Here is a 19,103-nt window from a genome sequence, read left to right as displayed (position 1 = left end):
AGTATCATATGCTTACATACGTGCAATTGTGCGTATATGTGCACGTGTGTATGGAGATCACGTGTGTATGAGTAAATGTGTGTGCGTGCATGATTTTTTTTAAAATGTGTCTGCTTTAAACCGTATCTATGGATGTGTACTCACATATTTAGAAAAATATCACATATATACATATTTACACTTCCAAATTTTATTTATTTTTGATTTTTAATTTTTAAATTTCGTTTTAGTCTGTTAAAACGGCCATAATATTTTGCATTGAATAATTATAATTTAATAACTAATTATAATATTTTAGTCATTGTTATTTTCCTGTAAAGCTCAAGTGAATATTTTCTGGATTCTTGGTTAAACATTCTAATTACTATTATTTTAGTAGTCTATGTTTATATATATATATATATATATATATATATATATTTTTTAAACTTTATTTTTATCACAAAATATTTGATGAGCGTTTAAAAATCGCTCGAAACGCGTCATAAACAATAGAGTGGTATACACAAAGACTAGAAGATATACGCAATGCGCACAATTTTAGAAGACTATATATATATATATATATATATATATATATATATATATATATGTGTGTGTGTGTGTGTGTGTGTGTGTGTGTGCATGCGCGTGCACGAACGTGTGTGAAATTATACAAACATAAGAAAAATATACCCGGATTTATCAAAGTTTGGACAATGTTACTTGTGGCATCAAGGATGCAACAATGACTTAAAATGATTAATATATTCATTATAAGTCACTGTTGATTAATCCGCGTAGGATCTTTTTTCTGTTTATATAATTTCACTTGTAATATCTCTACATATGTATTGAGCACTTTTGAAAACACAATGCCTTTGTAGTTTAATAAAAGTGAACTTATTTAATTATATATATGTGTGTATATCGAACAACCAATCATGATTATATACAACGCAGATACAAATGCAGTACTTACAATTATATCACCTTTGTCTTTGCCGTGTAAAATGTCGTACTTAATTGTATATAGGCCATCAATTCCGTACTTTGAATATGATTTCTGATCAGCAACTGTCGGTTTGTAAACAACTTTTGCCGTTCGACCATCTATTGTAATATCGTTGTCTTTCATAACGGCTGAAAAAAGATAAATAAAACAAACATTGAATCAATTATTGGGTCGTATAGAAATTTGCGAGCATTTTTGTAGAAAGTAAAATCAAAGGTTGATGATAATTATAAATCCCTGCTACTCACGTATCAAATTAAACACAACCCGATAAAACACATTTATTTGTTACATTCCCTTTCCCATAATCGTTCTACAGACATACTTTATGCTTGAAACCCTTCCTCAATAATATTTGTATACAAAGATAAATTTTTTTCGTTGAATTCCCATTTCAAACGATGTAAATATATTCTTACTAGACCTACGTGAAACATTTTTTTTAAAAGAGTTAGAAATCTATTCGGTATTTCCCTTGACACAGAATTGTTTTTTTTTAAAGATTTATAGAGAATCAAATGTTATACGTGTATAAAAATCGATTAATTTTGAAATATACCGATGAAAAAAAAAAAAAAAAAAAATCAGTGACGTCCTGTATCTATAATTTTGTTATTAAAAATGTATTTTGGAAAGTGCGTGTATTAATTACTTGAATATATTTACGATATTTCAAATCATAATGATATTTTGCACTTTTTAGATGTACAGTTTCAATATCTACTGTCTGATTAATATAATCATTAAGCTTAATTTAAGGTACAGTGTTTAACTATCTTCTGAGACTTAAAATATATCTTTTTTTATTTTTTTAAAGAGTTTAATAGAAATCAAATGATTCCAGAAATTCTTGAATTGTTTTAGTTCAGTAAGTTTCTAGGTTGGTTGGTTGGTTATTTTGGTTTTACGGCATATCAACCCTTTTCGAGTTATTTAACGCCGAACCCAAAGATTTTGAAGAAAAATGTTTTAATAGAATATATTTGTTGTTTTCAAGTTGGTTTCTATTTAACCCATAGTTGGGACCCTAACAGGTACTACCACTCCGGGTCAGAGTGGACATAGGAGCACTGATAATTAAAGGGTGGCTCTACACTTCCCAAAGCCCGCGAGCTGGGGCCTCACCACTGGATAAAGTTTAAGGTCATAACTTAATTAAATCCTTCTTAGATTAGAGAAAAATCCAGGTTGTTCTCAACGGTCGTACATCTAAACAATATGATATAAATGCAGGAGTGCCTCAAGGGTCTATCCTTGGACCTCTATTGTCCCTAATTTTCATAAATGACCTCCCTGACAAAATTGCCTCTGAGATGGGTATATATGCTAATGACACTACACTCTATAACATGCACGACAGAAAAACAAATGAACACATATCTAAAGAAATGGCAGAAACACTAGAGGATGACCTCCAATCTGTAGTGGAATGGGGACAAAAGTAGATGGTCACGTTCAATGCCGCCAAGACTAAACTTGTTTCCTTCAATAATTACAAGAAACCTTTTCTACCACCAATAGCAATAGCCAACGACTCTTTATCTGAGAGTACAGCTTTCAAACTCCTTGGACTAACGTTCACAGGAAACATGAGTTGGAAAAATTACATTGAAAGCATTGCCAGGGCCGCTGCGAATGAGTAGGGTCTCTCTACCGTGCTAGAAAAGTACTAACACCCGGAAGTATCCTGTACCTCTATAAGGCCACCATTCCCCATGTATGGAGTATTGCGGTCATATTTGGGATGGTGCATCTGCTACTAGTCTCTCGCTCCTAGACAAGGCTCAAAAGAGAGTCGCCAGTCTGATAGGCCCTGAACTGGCATCTAAGCTTTCGCCTCTGTCCCATCGACGAAATGTTGCATCCCTCTGCCTGCTCTACAAATATTTTAATGGTGAATGCTCTGACAAACTGCAAGCACTTGTGTCCCCACGATGTAAACATCCTCGACAAACCCGATAGGCAGCTAAATCCCACCCCACATAGTAGAGATCCCTAGATGTAAAAGATCTTTCTACTCCAGTAGTTTCTTCCCTAGAACCGCTAGACTTTGGAATTCCATTCCAGGTTCCTGCTTCCCCAACTGTACTGACATGCAGAAGTTCAAGTGTAACGTGAACCGACATCTTGCTGCCCAAATCCCAACATAGTACACCAGTAGTTGTTGCCCCTGATAGTAGCCCCCCTACACCAAAATGGCAATGTGCCTTGTTTGGGGTGAAAATGTAATAAAAAAAATGTCCAGGACCACTAAGTTTCTATAGCGCACACATAAACATCACAGACACATAAACAAATTCACACGCTCATTGAGCTTTATGCATATACTAGCAAGCCCATAGCATTGCCGAGTTGTAAGATATGCTTAAATATATTTAATTCATGCAGAATGCACATTGGTTAGCATGTGACACTATATCTCAGTGCTACGGTTGTTAACAAACTCTACAGCATGGCCGGGTTGAGATACACAGAAATCCAGTCCAGAATTCCCTTTCTCTTTTATCGGTCTCTTTTTCGTCCAGACAACAGCCTGTTTCTGTCTCTTCGTGAATGAGAGGGGACGTCCCCTCCCCCTGAGCACTAATTAAGCATAGTTAGTTTAATAATTGTAGGATATGTAAATTGTATATTGTATTGTAATATATATTTTTGTAAAATAAATAGTTAAGATTATATAATATATATTGCAATTGTGTCGTGAGTCGTATTTTTTTCTGTGTCTACCATAAATGTCTCCATAAATGTCTTAAGTCGAAAGGCGGCCTTGACGACGAAGAAAGGAAGATTAAAACCAGAATGCCACCAGTATGAAGAAGTCATCTGGGAGAATGAAAGAGCCACACCCACATTCAACATCTCAGGTATGATTTTCTTTTTGATACACAGACCCTAATGACTGGCCATCTTCACATCTTCATGAGACCGCTTCTAAGACGATTAGTGTAACACGTGAAGCCAGTCACACGCCAATGACCGGCTGATCGTGTTATAATTATAGAGACAATTCTCTATCGATTATTATATTAAACTTAATATATAGTAGTAAAATCCAAACTAACACATACACACACACACACACACACACACGCGCGTGCACACACACACACACACACACACACACACACACACACACACACACACACACACACACACACACACACACACACACATATATACTACTTGGGTGGTATCAGCTAAAATGAAACATACAACTCTACCCATATTCCTTAACTTCTCACCAACGCCCATATGCATGCATATATATATATATATATATATATATATATATATATATATATATATATATTGACTTAAATTATTTGATGAGATCGGCAGATTGATATTATTGTCCTGTCGATTGAAACAACCTGTAATGATTTAAGGAAAAAAAAAAAATCCGTGATTGAAATAATAAAAACTTTAACCTGGAATTTATATACACTGCGTTTCAAATTATTAACGAGATAACATTTTTTTACCGGTTTCAGAAACCGGTAGTTTCGTATCAAAAGCTTCGGAAACGTTGGCAATGCTGAGCTGCGCGTACTGTGAAATTTTCGTACTGTTCCGCGCAATGTAAACAACTTGCCATCGTAATTGCTGAATCCACAGTATTTGAGGTGTGTCAAATTATTAACAAGGCATTTTGTTTCGTAAAAAAATGGGTCGTAAAGGTGGTTTGAGTAGTTCTGAAAAGAGTACTATTACAGAACAGCTAGCAAAAGGTAAACATACTCTCGAAATATCGAAAAGGACAGCAAGGGCAAAGGTTGACGTTCAGAAGAACCATTATGCAAATACGCTTTGCTTTTGTTTTTGCATGCGAGGGAGCATTATTCTGCATTTATCCCTCGCATGCAGCAAACAAAAGCAAAGAGTTTTTGCAACAACTGGGGTTCTCTGGCCTACGGAAGATGGAGTGGCCTGCGAATTCACCAGATTTGGAATACCATGAAGCCACGCCTCTATGTAAGACGACGCCAATTTAGGAGCAAAGATGAGTTGTGGGAGGCTCTCCAAGAGGTATCGCGAGGAATAACTGTTGACGAAATCACAAATTTGACTAATTCTGTGGACCAACGTCTTTTACAAGTCATTCATAATAAAGCATCGCATATCCCCTACTAATTATGTCAACGAAGAAATTGCTATGAAGCTATGTGTTTTAAGCATTTTTCCTAGTTCATTTAATGTTTGAAAATTATTTCAATAAACAAGTTATGGGTATATTGTGTTTTCTTTTCTCAACCTCGTTAATAACTTGACCCACTAAAATCAACAGATATTCCTTTCTTCTGCCATAGTTTCGCTAATCTTGCTTTAAATACTATTATTTTCTGACTGGAATAGCTGAATAGTATTGTAAGCACTTTCTCAAAGTTTCATGGATTTTTATCCGCTCTTTCCTTTAATATTAAAAAAAAAATGTAAATTCGTTAATAATTTGATACGCACTATATATATATATATATATATATATATATATATATATATATATATATATATACATATATATATATATATATGTATATATATATATATATATATATATATAAAGTAGTAAGTTATAAAAATATATATGTCAATTAAGCTATATAGAATACTCTGTGTTTCATTCTCGTGAGATTTCGTCAGGCTTATGCGAAAAGTTGTGGTTATCGCGCGTTTATATATACGCACATGCTATTGAATTTTTTAGTTAGCCAATCAGCTTCCTAGTTGCCACCGCGCCCATCCTAATCAGCTAATGGCGGGCATTTATATGACAAAGGCACAGTTGACCTCCGGTTCGCCCTTTTCTTTGCGTGTTTATGGGAAGAGTAGATATCCTACTGTTGTAGTAAGCTGACCTACTTTCAGACTAGATGTAGTTGAATATGTTATTTTATGTTATTTGCTATATTTCGATTATTGTGTTATACTAGCATTTCAGCCTGGCGTCGCCTGGGTGTTTGGAGGTGTATGTTGAGCAAAAAAAAAAAAAAAAAAAAAAATTCCCAAATCTCAGTACCCTGTATATCAAATTTCGAGTCTGCAGGCTTAAAATTAACAGAGTTATTGCGTAGGGAAATGTACACAGATACACAGATACACAGATACACAGACACGTTCACTTTTATAGATATATAGATAGATAGATTGATAGATAGATAGATTTGTTTAACAAAAATATATACGTATACATAAATATATATGGAAACAATTTTGTGTTTACTATAAACCCTTTTTCGCAAATGTTATGCAAGTATAAATCATGCAGAATATCTGCATGAATATAATTACACGTAATTGTTAATTAAAGATGATTATCCCATTAAAAAACCGAAGCAATTAATAGGGAATTAATTAAAATGAATGTTTAAAAGAATATGAAAATTAGCTAGATCGTTTGCTAGTGAATCCAATTCCACAACCCATATATAAGAAAATTGTATTTTCTTTTTAAATGAATAGAAAAGTGTTTTTAATATGAATATCAATACGCACAAAAGAAAAACGAATTTATAGGAGTATATATATATATATATATATATATATATATATATATATATATATATATAGAGAGAGAGAGAGAGAGAGAGAGAGAGAGAGAAATAAAAAGGAACAAACCGTATTATGTGTTCATCAACGTTTCGTCTTTATTTCGAGACTTCCTCTCGAAATAAAGACGAAACGTTGATGAACACATAATACGGTTTGTTCCTTTTTATTTCTCTACTTTGTCGGAATACTATTTCCATTATTTTCATCATATATATATATATATATATATATATATATATATATATATATATATATACACACACACATATATATATATATATATATATGTGTGTGTGTGTGTGTGTGTGTGTGCACTCAAACGCACGCGCGATTATGTACATATATACACAAAAACGCACACGCTCGGTTGTGCACACATATATACACAAAAACACGCACGTGTGTTTTCTATGTAACGGCAATGTAGTTTGTTTTCGAACGCAAAAGAAGAAAACCGTGTTTTCGACATTATCTTTAGTGAGAAAACAAACATAATTATCCACGGACGCGATTCGTCATTATGTTCTTCAGGCTAAGTTCTTAGTATCTTAATACTAAAACATGTCTGCGCGCGCGCACACACACACACACACACACACACACACACACACACACACACACACACACACACACACACACACACACACACACTTTATTTACATCTGTATTATACAAAAAATCTCATGCGCTACATCGTAGAAAAAGGCCTTAAAGGTCGCGTGGGATAAATATTTTTTGGCTTGTAATTGATGCGTGGGTGTGTGTGTGTGTGTGTGTGTGTGTGTGAAATAGAGAAAGAGAGAGAGAGAGAGAGAGAGAGAGAGAGTGAGAAGAGGGGGGGGGGAGAGAAGTTTGTTATGTATATTTGATTTAGAATATTTTTATATTTTTACAGAACCCCATACCGTTACGTATTCCGCATACTTAGCGTATTCTTTGGGCGTTCCTGGTTGAGACAGGAGGCATCCCCCAAATTTCAGGCATGAAACAAAACTACAAAAAGGAAAAATAAAGGAGGGGCGGGGTGAGATCGAAAAAAAAAAAAACGCATTGCTGACTGCGTCATTTTTGTGTGTGCTAGATACACACTTGTCGAGGTGTTGATTTCTGTTGCTGCACGGTTCGTTTATGTTTGCGTACAAACAAAAAGTGATTCGGATGACTCAGCAATTTATATATCACTGTGTGATGTTTGTGGGAAAGAACCCACAGAAAAGTGCTCGAGTCTCAACAAAAAATTCAATATAAAAGCATAATATTCATTCTCAATTTTACAGAAGGTCAGGAACATGTACTTTCAAATTCGATATAATTTATAATCGAAAAATATCGAATTCTCTTCAACCTTTGTTTATATCTGTTTGTTATTGGAACTCTCGAGACTGAAGGGAATTCAATATTTTGCGACCGTGGCCACTCAAGGTATTAAAGATAATGATTGGACGATGGGCACCAACACGCGACGATTGGAAACAATAGTGGAATATTTCTAGAGAGAAATTGTTTATTCAGAAGGACGGTTCAGCACGTAATTATGTATAAATGAACGTATTCTTCTTCTTCTTCTTCTTCTTCTTCTTCTTCTTCTTCTTCTTCTTCTTCTTCTTCTTATTATTATTATTATTATTATTATTATTATTATTATCAGTAGTATTAGTAGTAGTTGTATTAGTAGCAGGTATTAGAAAATAAAAAGAAGAAAACCGCAAAGAAAAGGGAATGAGTAGCCGAAAGTATAGGGACACTTAAAGAAAAGTAAGGAGAAATAATAATAATAATAATAATAATAATAATAATAATAATAATAATAATAATGATAATAATCAACACTACCAGAATCTTCAGCCAAGATATTCAAATGGAATTTGGAATGGAAAAGTGCACACAACTAGTTATAAGAAAGGGGAAACTGGAAACGCAGAAGGCATGGAACTACCCAACCAAACAGAAATGAGGGCACTAGGGGAACAAGACGACTATAAATGCTTGGGAATTCTGGAAGCGGACACCATCAGAACAACAGAAATGAAAGAGAAAATTGGAAAGGAATACCTCAGGAGAACAAGAAAACTCTTGGAAACAAAATTATATAGCAGAAACCTAATAAAAGGTATAAGTACATGGGCAGTATTACTAGTAAGATACTCTGGACCGTTTATAGGGTGGACAAAAGAAGAATTGAGAAAACTCGACCAGAAAACCAGGAAACTTATGACCATGCATGATGCACTACACCCAAAGGACGATACTGACAGACTCTACGTGAAAAACAAAGGCGGCGGGAGAGGACTGATCTGTATAGAAGACTGTGTGAAGGACACGAAAAAATAACTAGAAAAATACATAATGCAAAACACTGAAAGGATAATTATGGCAGGGAGAGACACTGAAAAAACCCCCAACAAAACAGAAAACAGAGAGACAGACAACAAAACGAGAAAAGAGAAATGGGAAGAGAAACAACTCAACGAAAGATTCATGAGAATGACAAAAGATAAGAATAGCGAAAACACCTGGACATGGTTGCGAAAAGGACATATAAACCGAGAAACAGAATCTGTAATAACTGCAGCACAAGATAACTCGATAAGAACCAACCATATCAAAGCAAGAATCGATAAAACACAAGAAAACAGCAAATTCAGACTATGTGAACAGAGAGACGAAACGATAAACCATATAGTAAGTGAATGTAGAAAACTTTTCCAAAAGGAATACAAAAACAGGCATGACCAAGTGGGGGAGGGCGGTGCACTGGGAATTATGCAAACGACTGCATTTTGAGCGTACAGACAAATGGTACAAGCATAAACCCGCAACAGCACTCGAAAACGAGAACCACAAAATCCTATGGGACATGGACATACAGACGGACAAACCCATCCAAGCAAGAAGACCAGATGTCGTAATAATTAACAAGGAAGAAAAATCCTGTAAAATCGTAGACTTTGCTGTCCCAGCTGACCACAGGGTGAGTATGAAAGAAAAGGAAAAACGAATCAAATACACAGAGCTAGCCAGAGAGTTAAAAGGGATTTGGATGATGAAGAAAATCAAGATGGTACTGATAATAGTAGAAGCACTAGGAACAATTCCGAAAAACTTCGAAAAAAGAATGGCAGAAATTGGAATTAGAAGAATAACTGCAGAAATACAACGCCTAACGATAATGAAAACGGCTGAAATATTAAGGAAAACACTAGAATGTGGGGAATAACACAAGACAATATAACAAAAAAGCGTTACAGAGAATGAAGAACGCCGAAGCTGCATATCTACAAGTTATACACCACCATCATGCATCCTCCATTGTCTCATCACTGTCCCCCCCAATAGAAAAGTGATACCAAAGAGCCGAGAAGGGTCAAGGAGGATGGAAAGACTGAGGAGAGAGCGTTGGCCAGACCTCTCCTGGACAAGCGCGAAGAGAACTGGGATTGTGGGGAGGCTTAGTGCCACTCAAATTCCAGTATAAACCAATGACCACTACCAGCGAGAAATCAATGGTATGCGGCTATTGCGATGACGCAAATTTATTTGCAAATGCCATAGGAGGTTGAGAGAACTGGAAGTCTGGGGAGACTTGTTGTCACTCAGCTTCCAGAGAACACCACAGGTCTCCAAACCAATCGTTTGTTGACTTGTGCGAAAGCTCCATGTGAGCCAATAATAATAATAATAATAATAATAATAATAATAATAATAATAATAATAATAATAATAATTTGTTAAAAAATTCACATCACTACAGAACCTGAAAAGATGCATACATGAAGCAGACGTGCCATAATTGATGACCAAAGCTAGAACTACACTGGTGCAAAAAACACATCCACAGGAACCATCTCCAGTAACTACAAGCCTATAACATATTTACCTACAATGTGGAAAATATTTAGAGCCATACTAAGAGAACACATTTACCATTCCTTTTATAATCGTGGACTACTCCCTGAGGAACAGAAAGGACGCCAAAAATGGAAAAGAGGAAAACATGACCCACTATACATGGACCAAAAGATCCTAAAGGAAATAAAAAGTCGTTAAAAAAACATAGCCATGGCATAGATCGACAATAAGAAAGCATATGGCAGGGTTCCGCAAGCATGGACATTTAAATGTCTGAGAATGTACAAAATACCACGCAGGATTATCAATTTGATCGAAAATGCAATATACTGACTAATTCTACGTGAAAAGGTAAGACGGGCGAAAAAGACTGGTTTGTATAGAAGACTGTAAATGATACGAAAAAAGAATTAGAAAATACATAATTCATAACACCGAAACAAGAAACACTGAAAGAAAGAACAAGACAGTAAAAGAAGAGACAAGTGATAAGACGAGAAAAGAAAAATGGAAAGAGAAACAACTATACGGACGATTCATGAGGATGACAAAAGACGAGACTAATGAAACCACTTGGACATGGCTATAAAAAAGAAACATAAACAGAGAAACTGAATCCCTATTAACAGTCGCACAAGATAACACTATCAGAACAAACCACATCAATGCAAGGATCAAAATTCTATGGTACATGGATATTCAAACAGACACACCCATTCAAGCAAGAATACCAAACATCATAACAAAAAGGAAAAGTCCTGCCAGATTGTAGATTTTGCCGTTCCAGCAGCTCACAGAGTAAAGATCAAGGAGACAGAGAAGCGGAGCAAGTACACAAAACTAACCAGGGAGCTCAAAAGGATAAGGAAGATGAAGAAAGTTAAAATAACATCAATAATAGTATGAGCACTAGGAACAATACCGAACAACTTTTAAAAAAGAACGGAAGAGATTGGAACTAGAGGGATGGCTGAGAAGATAACGGATAACAATAATGAAAATGGCTGAAATATTAAGGAAAACCTTGAGTGCAGAGATGATACGCGAGGAACTACTACAGAAGTAAAACGCAAAGAAACGCCACTTGGGATCATGAAAACTGAAACTGTATGATTGCATAATTGTAAGTTACCCTCGTTCCCTCATTTTTCTTCTTTGTTAATATAAACTGGTGTCACACCAAATAAAGATAAAAAAAACAGTCAAGGAGGATGAAAAGACCGAGAAGAGAAAGCATTAATCTGACCTCCGCTGGATGAGTGTGAGTAAGCCACCCATATTCAAGTGAAGATCAATCGTAGTTAGCAATGAGAAATCAATCGTAGACGACTGTTGCAATAACGCAAATTAATTTGCAAAGCTTGTCGAAAGAGGTGGAAAGTACTGGAGATCTAGGGAAGATTGTTGTCACTCAGATTCAAGGGAACACCACAGGCTGTTTTCAAAGAGAATTCTCAGATGATGGCCTGTGTGAAAGCTCCTAGTGACTACTACTACTACTACTACTACTACTACTACTACTACTACTACTGAAGGCACCAGATGAGTAGAATAAGAAAAGCGGGGGGGGGGCATTGGAAAGTGAAGAAAAAGTGGACGAACAAGAAAAAAAAAAAACGAAATAAAAATAATCGATGAAAAGAGTTAAGGAGGAGGAGGAGAGGAGAATATGATTAAGAATAACAGAGGAAGGAATGGGACATTAATTGCAGACGGAAATATGAGAAAACACATGAATTGAACTTGTTTGTTTTATCCACTCAATTGCGTTTAATACACTCAGGCTTAACGGTTCATTAAGGACACCTTATAGAATTACATTTTTAATGAAATAATTAAATCATCTACGCTTGCCTTGAAAACGAGATTAAAAGCAACATGACAGGGTTATGATATTCTATGCGCGTGTACACATACCTACATACGTACATACATACATACATATACACACACATATATATAATTATTTTCTGAGTAATATACTTTTGTTCTTGATGAATTGTTTGGGTGGGCGTTTGCTATTCAACGAAACACGTGTAAGACATATTTATAAATAAATAAAAGAATAAAATATTATCAGTGAGAATTAAATGCATCTTGTTTTGGAATGTTGACTAACCACACACACACACACACACACACACACACACACACACACACACACACACACACACATACGCACACACATATATATAAATATGTGTGTGTGTGTATGTGTGTGTGTGTGTGTGTGGTTAGTCAACATTCCAAAACAAGATGCATTTAATATATATATATATATATATATATATATATATATATATATATATATATATATATATAGAGAGAGAGAGAGAGAGAGAGAGAGAGAGAGAAATGGAGATAAAAAAGGAACAAACTCCGTTATGTGTTCATCAACGTTTCGTCTTTATTGCGAGACTCCCTCTGGGTGAATAAAATTAAGAAAACAAAATACCAGTACAAATATTTGAAAATATATTCCCGTTCCTTGCCCAAATTGCCATCATATAGACGTTGGTAAATTATTCTCGTTATATATATATATATGTATGTGTGTATGTGTGTGTGTGTGCCAAATTAAAGGTATTCAAGAGAGAAAACTCGTGAATTTAACGAGGTTATTAAGAGTTATTAATAAAAAACAGCAAGATATATTTTTTATTGATATAGAAAAAAATACATGGCCGCGACACTGGACATGCTAATGTTTCGGACAAGTGGTTGATCAAGGCTACAAGTCCTCCTCAGGCGACTCAGGAAAGTTTGTCTTCCACTAAAGAAGTCCAGGACAATATATATATATATATATATATATATATATATATATATATATATATATATATATATATATATATATATATATATATATATATATACTAGACAACCCGTGACCCGTTGGGTCACTCAGTGTTGAGAAATTATAGCAACATTTAATAAATCCAATAAACGTGATTGATACGACTGCTGGTTGTTATATAATATATATATATATATATATATATATATATATATATATATATATATATATATATATATATATGTATATAATATATATATATATTATATATACATATATATATTATATATATATATATATATATATATAATGTTTTTGTTTAACAAAGTTATACAAACAAATATTTCTTATATGGCTAAAGCTACCGATATATTATTTTTAACATGATTCCAGGGATATACTCAAAAAGCATATTTAAAAAAAATCTGGAGTGAAAAATGCCATTCATGGATTGTTGGGGTCGCTGAAAACGTACACAGCAATACATTGTAAAATAGTAGATTTATTTGTAAGAAAATTGCGTTAAAATAACTTAAATGTAATACGGAAATGAACGATGTAAAAAAAATGCAGAAAGTATTAACAATTGTTTATTTTGATAATCTAAAACGCAAAAAAAACCCCCAAAAAACAAACAAACAAAAAACAAAAATCTAGGCCGCTGAAAACGTACACAGTAAAAAAAGTGCGTTGTCAACAGGTCAAAGTTGATCTATTTGTGAGAAAATTGCGACAGTATAGTTGTAATACAGAATAGTTGCAAAACATCACCTAAGGGGTCAGTATGTTATGTTAGCTATGGAATTCATGTATGAGCGTGACACTTGTGACGTAAAGAAAATAGTTTTTTGTGACATAACAGAAACATTTCTATGAAAGTATATTAAAATGAAAAAAGAATATAGATCGATTTCTATGAGTCATTCTGTTTATAATTGTTTATTTTTGAAAAAAGAAATTACAGCCATTGAATTATAAGTGGTCCTGCATCACAGCTTGGATTTTTATCAGCCACTTGTGGTCTTGTAACTTTACGTTTAGGCATGATCTGATAGGAAATACGTTATTTCAGTTTTCTTCTTCTTCATTAGTAGTAGTAGTATTAGTAGTAGGAGAAGTAGTAGAATAGTAGTAGGGAAAATACATGTCAACCAGTAGTAGTAATAGTAGGATTAGGAAGAGGAGGCGTAGTAGTAGTAAGAGGAGGAAGAGGAGGCGTAGTAGTAGTTGTAAAGAGGAGAAGTAATAGTAGTAGCAAGAAGAGGAGGCATAGTAGTAGTAGGAGGAGGATAGTGCGCAAGCAAACAAGCAAACAACCAAGAACGACAGAGTTTTAGTATTATATAATAGATAGATGGGCAATACACGCACAGGTTCGAATCCTGTTCGTAGCGGATCATTTTTTATACACTGTGTAGAAGATAATAAAACAATCATGTAATATTTCCTGTGATTCGGAGGAGAAGCTGCGATGGCCGAGTAGTTAAGGCATTGGACTTGAAATCCAATGCGTGCACAGTTTCGTAGTTTTCGTAGCGGATCAGTTTTTATGCACCATGTAGAAGATAATAAAACAATCATGTAATACTTTCTGCGATTTGGAGAAGTTGCGATGGCTGAGCTGTTAAGGCGTTGGACTTGAAATTCAATGGAAAATGCCCGCACAGGTTCGAATCCTGTTCTTAGCGGATAGTGTGTAAAAACTTTGTTGAAAATAATAAAACAATCATGTAATATTTTTTGTGATTTAGAGAAGAAGCTGGGATGGCCGAGTGGTTAAGGCGTTGGAATTGAAATCCAATGAGCAATGTCCGCACAGGCCCGAATCCTGTTCGTAGCGGATCATTTTTTATACACTGTGTAGGAGATAATAAAGCAATCATGGTAGAGGAAGAGAAGGCGTAGTAGTAGTTGTAAAGAGGAGAAGTTATAGTAGTAGCAAGAAGAGGAGGCATAGTAGTAGTAGTAGTAGTAGGAGGAGGAGGAGGATAGTGCGCAAGCAAACAAGCAAACAACCAAGAACGACAGAGTTTTCGTATTATAATAGTTAGATATCTACTAATGTTCACCCCTTACAAAGCATATCGCCACTAGGACGTAAGGGGTTACTATTTGGGGCCATGTCTGGGAAAGATTAACAAGATATTTGTTTATGTTACATCTAAACTTCTGCATATCAGTACAGCTAGGAATGCAGGCAGTATGAAGGGAATTCCAAAGTCTAGATGTTCGAGGGAAGAAACTATTAGAATAAAATTAGAATTAAATGTCACCATCCATTTATAGGCCCATTCCACTATAGTCTGGATGTTATTTTCTAACAATTCTGTCATTGTCTTAGATTTATGTACATCTCTTCTTCCCTCATGCATATTATAGAGCGTTGTATCATCAGCAAATATACCCATATCGGACACAGTATTATCAGGGAGGTTGTTTATGAATATCAGTAATAATAATGGTCCAAGGATCGACCCCTGAGCCATTCCCGCATTAATGTTATTATATATATATATATATATATATATATATATATATGGCGGTCCTAGCGGCACTGATGAGTTGTGATACAACGAAACAGGACTGTATGTCGATGACTACAAATATATATATATATATATATATATATGTATATATATATATATATCGTTTCTTTTAACTTATTTGGACACAATTTAGGACACAATTTTTTACAATTGTTTTAGATTCAATCTCTATGTAGTTGTATACGATATAATCATGGCAAGTGAGCTACGCACGGACGTTTGTGTTTCATTCTATGGGGAAATTAATCAGACCACCTGTTTGTTTGAGGAATACTATTGTATAAGTATATGTTTATACTACTACTACTACTACTACTACTACTACTACTACTACTACTAAGCTCTGCAATCTGTTAGCTGCTTTTTCTCAGTTTATTTTTCATAAAAGTATTCGGAAGAGTTTTGTTTTAATTTATTTGTTATGAACTGTAAATTATTGGTTCCAGGTTTTGTATATACAACTTTGCTGTTAGCTAATTTCTTTTGCATATTTATTTTGCCGTTGAATTTTTTGCCTTCTGGAAGGAAACGATATGTTACCTGATCCTTCCTTTTCACAAAACTGTGTTTATTTATAAAAGCCAAGAAAACACATGTATCCGCCCGGGAAACACCGAGTAAATAGTAAAAGTCAGCGAAACAAAAACTTGTCAGCAGCAGAAAAACTTGGAAATTAATCGAATCGCGTTAGATGGACAATTTAAAGTTTCATAAAATCAATACGTTTTAAGAAAAACCCACCACTTTCTTAAAAAAGTTGGAAATTATAATCCTAATCAGCGACCTCAAAAACTGATGCCCGACGCGTTATCATTGATCCAAGAACCTGTGCTGTCACACACACACACACACACACACACACACACACACACACACACACACACGCGCGCGCGCGCGCGCTCACTCGCTTGCGCACAAATAAACGAACGTTTATTAATTTTAATTTCCCCGCACATTTACACAAAAATAAGTTCTTCCAACACCGACATAATTTCATTAATTACGCTTTTCTCACAACAACAAAAGTAAAATGAACATATTTCTGGCGGACGTAGTTCAAGACAGTACCACGTGACACAAGCGACCAATGAGAAAATTTAGAAGATTGTCTTTTTAACGCTTTTCCAAGGACCAAATACCAGCAACAGCAATCTTGTGCTGTAGCCGGTTCAAAAAGTATTTAAAGGCAACAAAACATTCTTATTCTCTTTTTTTCCCTTCTTTCTTCTTCTCTTCTCGCTCTGACGTGACACGAGAACATGCCTCTCGTTTTCACCTCATCGTCGTTTTCAAATCTGTCAAAACCATAATTACACACGCCACGCGGGCACCCAAAAATCACACTTATGCACACACGCACCCATTTCCGTACATTTTCTGTAAGAATTAATAACAACGGACTACTTTCCTCATGGGGATTTTGAATAAGGCGAACTTCGTCAGTTAAAACACAAACCTTGAAACAAGGACATTATTTTCACACTAGACTTTCACCTTCTAATCTTATTATCTCAACGAAGGACTTTCATTTAACATGACCTTTTAATCTTAATAATTCCATAAAGGATTTTTCACCCACTTTGAATATTCTAATCATAATGATTTCTCAAGAACTTTTACTGATCGGACTTTGCTTGTTCGTCTTGTTATTTTTTGTTGAAAAATAAATGCAGTGGATTTAAACGAGAAGGAGACGTCATTTTGTTTTATTCCTTTTTTTTTATCATTTTGTTTGGGGCAGAGTAATTTAATTTCACTTAAACTTCTTTCCCCCTTGGTGGCATCCGGCCGTGAGATGAAACATGCACATTCTTCTGAAACATACAAATTGGCGGTTATCGCGTACGGTTGTAAAAGAGAAAACATGCCTGCCCTGACCGAGGACAATTTACCCATCTCTCCTTTTTTCGTCCCAGTCTATGAAATTACATCCTTCTAAAACCTACAAACACGAAGCAGCACACAAGTGAGTGTACCTCACACTTCGCCGCAGCTTAAAGAGTTCCACATCACATTATTCTCCCATTTAAACCGGGATCGCATACATCCGTCTACACCGACTCCTTGCCTACGCAAAGAACAAAGACCGGACAATTTAAAGGCTTCCAAATCATTTTCGAGATTAAATCAAGCGAAACAAGAGCATGAATTCGTCACTTTCAGAAATATCTCAAGCCACCCTATCGTTAAACATCCCGGTATTTAATCCAGCCAGCATCAAATCCTGGTACATCCAAATCCAAGCTTTATTCGATGCGAGGCGGATAACGTCGCAAAGGACACAATACACTTACCTGGTCGAGAAATTACCTACCGACGTTGTGAAGGAAGTAATAGATTTACTCGAAATTATACCAGAAGAAAACCCTTATAACCGGCTGAAGGAAGCAATTCTAAAACGAACTGGCTTATCCGACGAGTCGATGCTACGCAACCTCTTTACGCAGGTCGAACTTGGAGACCTCACTCCGTCGCAGTTGTTACGTCACATGCGCACCCTTTTGTGCGATAACAAGATGTCGGAGAACATCATGAGGAGTTTGTGGCTGGATAAACTATCAGCATCAACAGTTCAGATCCTCACACCAACGGCAGAAGGAACTATTATAGGTGAAAAAGGCACCGATCGTATCGCCTGCAACACTGTGGATGCGCTGATCAAACTCATGATCAGACGTCTCTCGACGGAGACGGTGATAGTCGCGAGTTCCAGGTTCAAGTCTGAAAAACTTTAACCTGGAATTTATATATATATATATTTTTTTATTTTTTTTTATTACATTTTCACCCCAAACAAGGCAAATTGCCACTTTGGTGTAGGGGGCTACTATCAGGGGCAACAACTACTGGGGTACTATGTAGGGATTTGGGCAGCAAGGTGTCGGTTCACGTTACACTTGAACTTCTGCACGTCAGTACTGTTGGGGAAGCAGGGACCTGGAATGGAATTCCAGAGTCTTGCGGTTCTGGGGAAGAAACTATTGGAGTAAAAAGATCTTTTACATCTAGGGACCTCTACAGTGTGGGGGTGGGATCTAGTAGCCTGTCGGGTTTGTCGAGGGTGCTCGCGTCGTGGGGGCACAAGTGATTGCAGTTCATCAGAGCATTCACCACTAAAATACTTGTAGAACAGGCAGAGGGATGCAACATTTCGTCGATGGGACAGAGGCTGAAGCTTAGATGCCAGTTCAGGGCCTATCAGATTTGCGACTCTCTTTTGAACCTTGTCAAGGAGCGAGAGACTAGTAGCAGATGCACCAGCCCAGATGTGGCAGCAATACTCCATACATGGGCGAATGGTGGCCTTATAGAGGTACAGGATACTTTCGGGTGTTAGTAGTTTTCTAGCACGGTAGAGAGAGCCTACCTT

The 19,103-nt window shown here is 35.6% G+C and overlaps 1 protein-coding gene across 1 annotated transcript in view; it reads right to left on the bottom strand.

The window, feature by feature from the left end:
* Window positions 1-19,103, bottom strand: part of LOC145303569 (inter-alpha-trypsin inhibitor heavy chain H5-like) — a 219,734-nt gene that overhangs the window by 54,803 nt on the left and 145,828 nt on the right. Inside the window, exon 5 of the mRNA XM_080145082.1 lies at window positions 962-1,122. Within this exon, the coding sequence (XP_080001208.1) occupies window positions 962-1,122 (161 nt within the window). The remainder of the gene's footprint in view (window positions 1-961; window positions 1,123-19,103) is intronic.

The sequence above is a fragment of the Euprymna scolopes genome, chromosome 19 (genome assembly GCF_053919585.1).
Source record: "Euprymna scolopes isolate OS-2025 chromosome 19, ASM5391958v1, whole genome shotgun sequence".
NCBI lineage: Eukaryota > Metazoa > Mollusca > Cephalopoda > Sepiida > Sepiolidae > Euprymna > Euprymna scolopes.
This window is presented reverse-complemented; position numbering and strand designations above follow the sequence as displayed.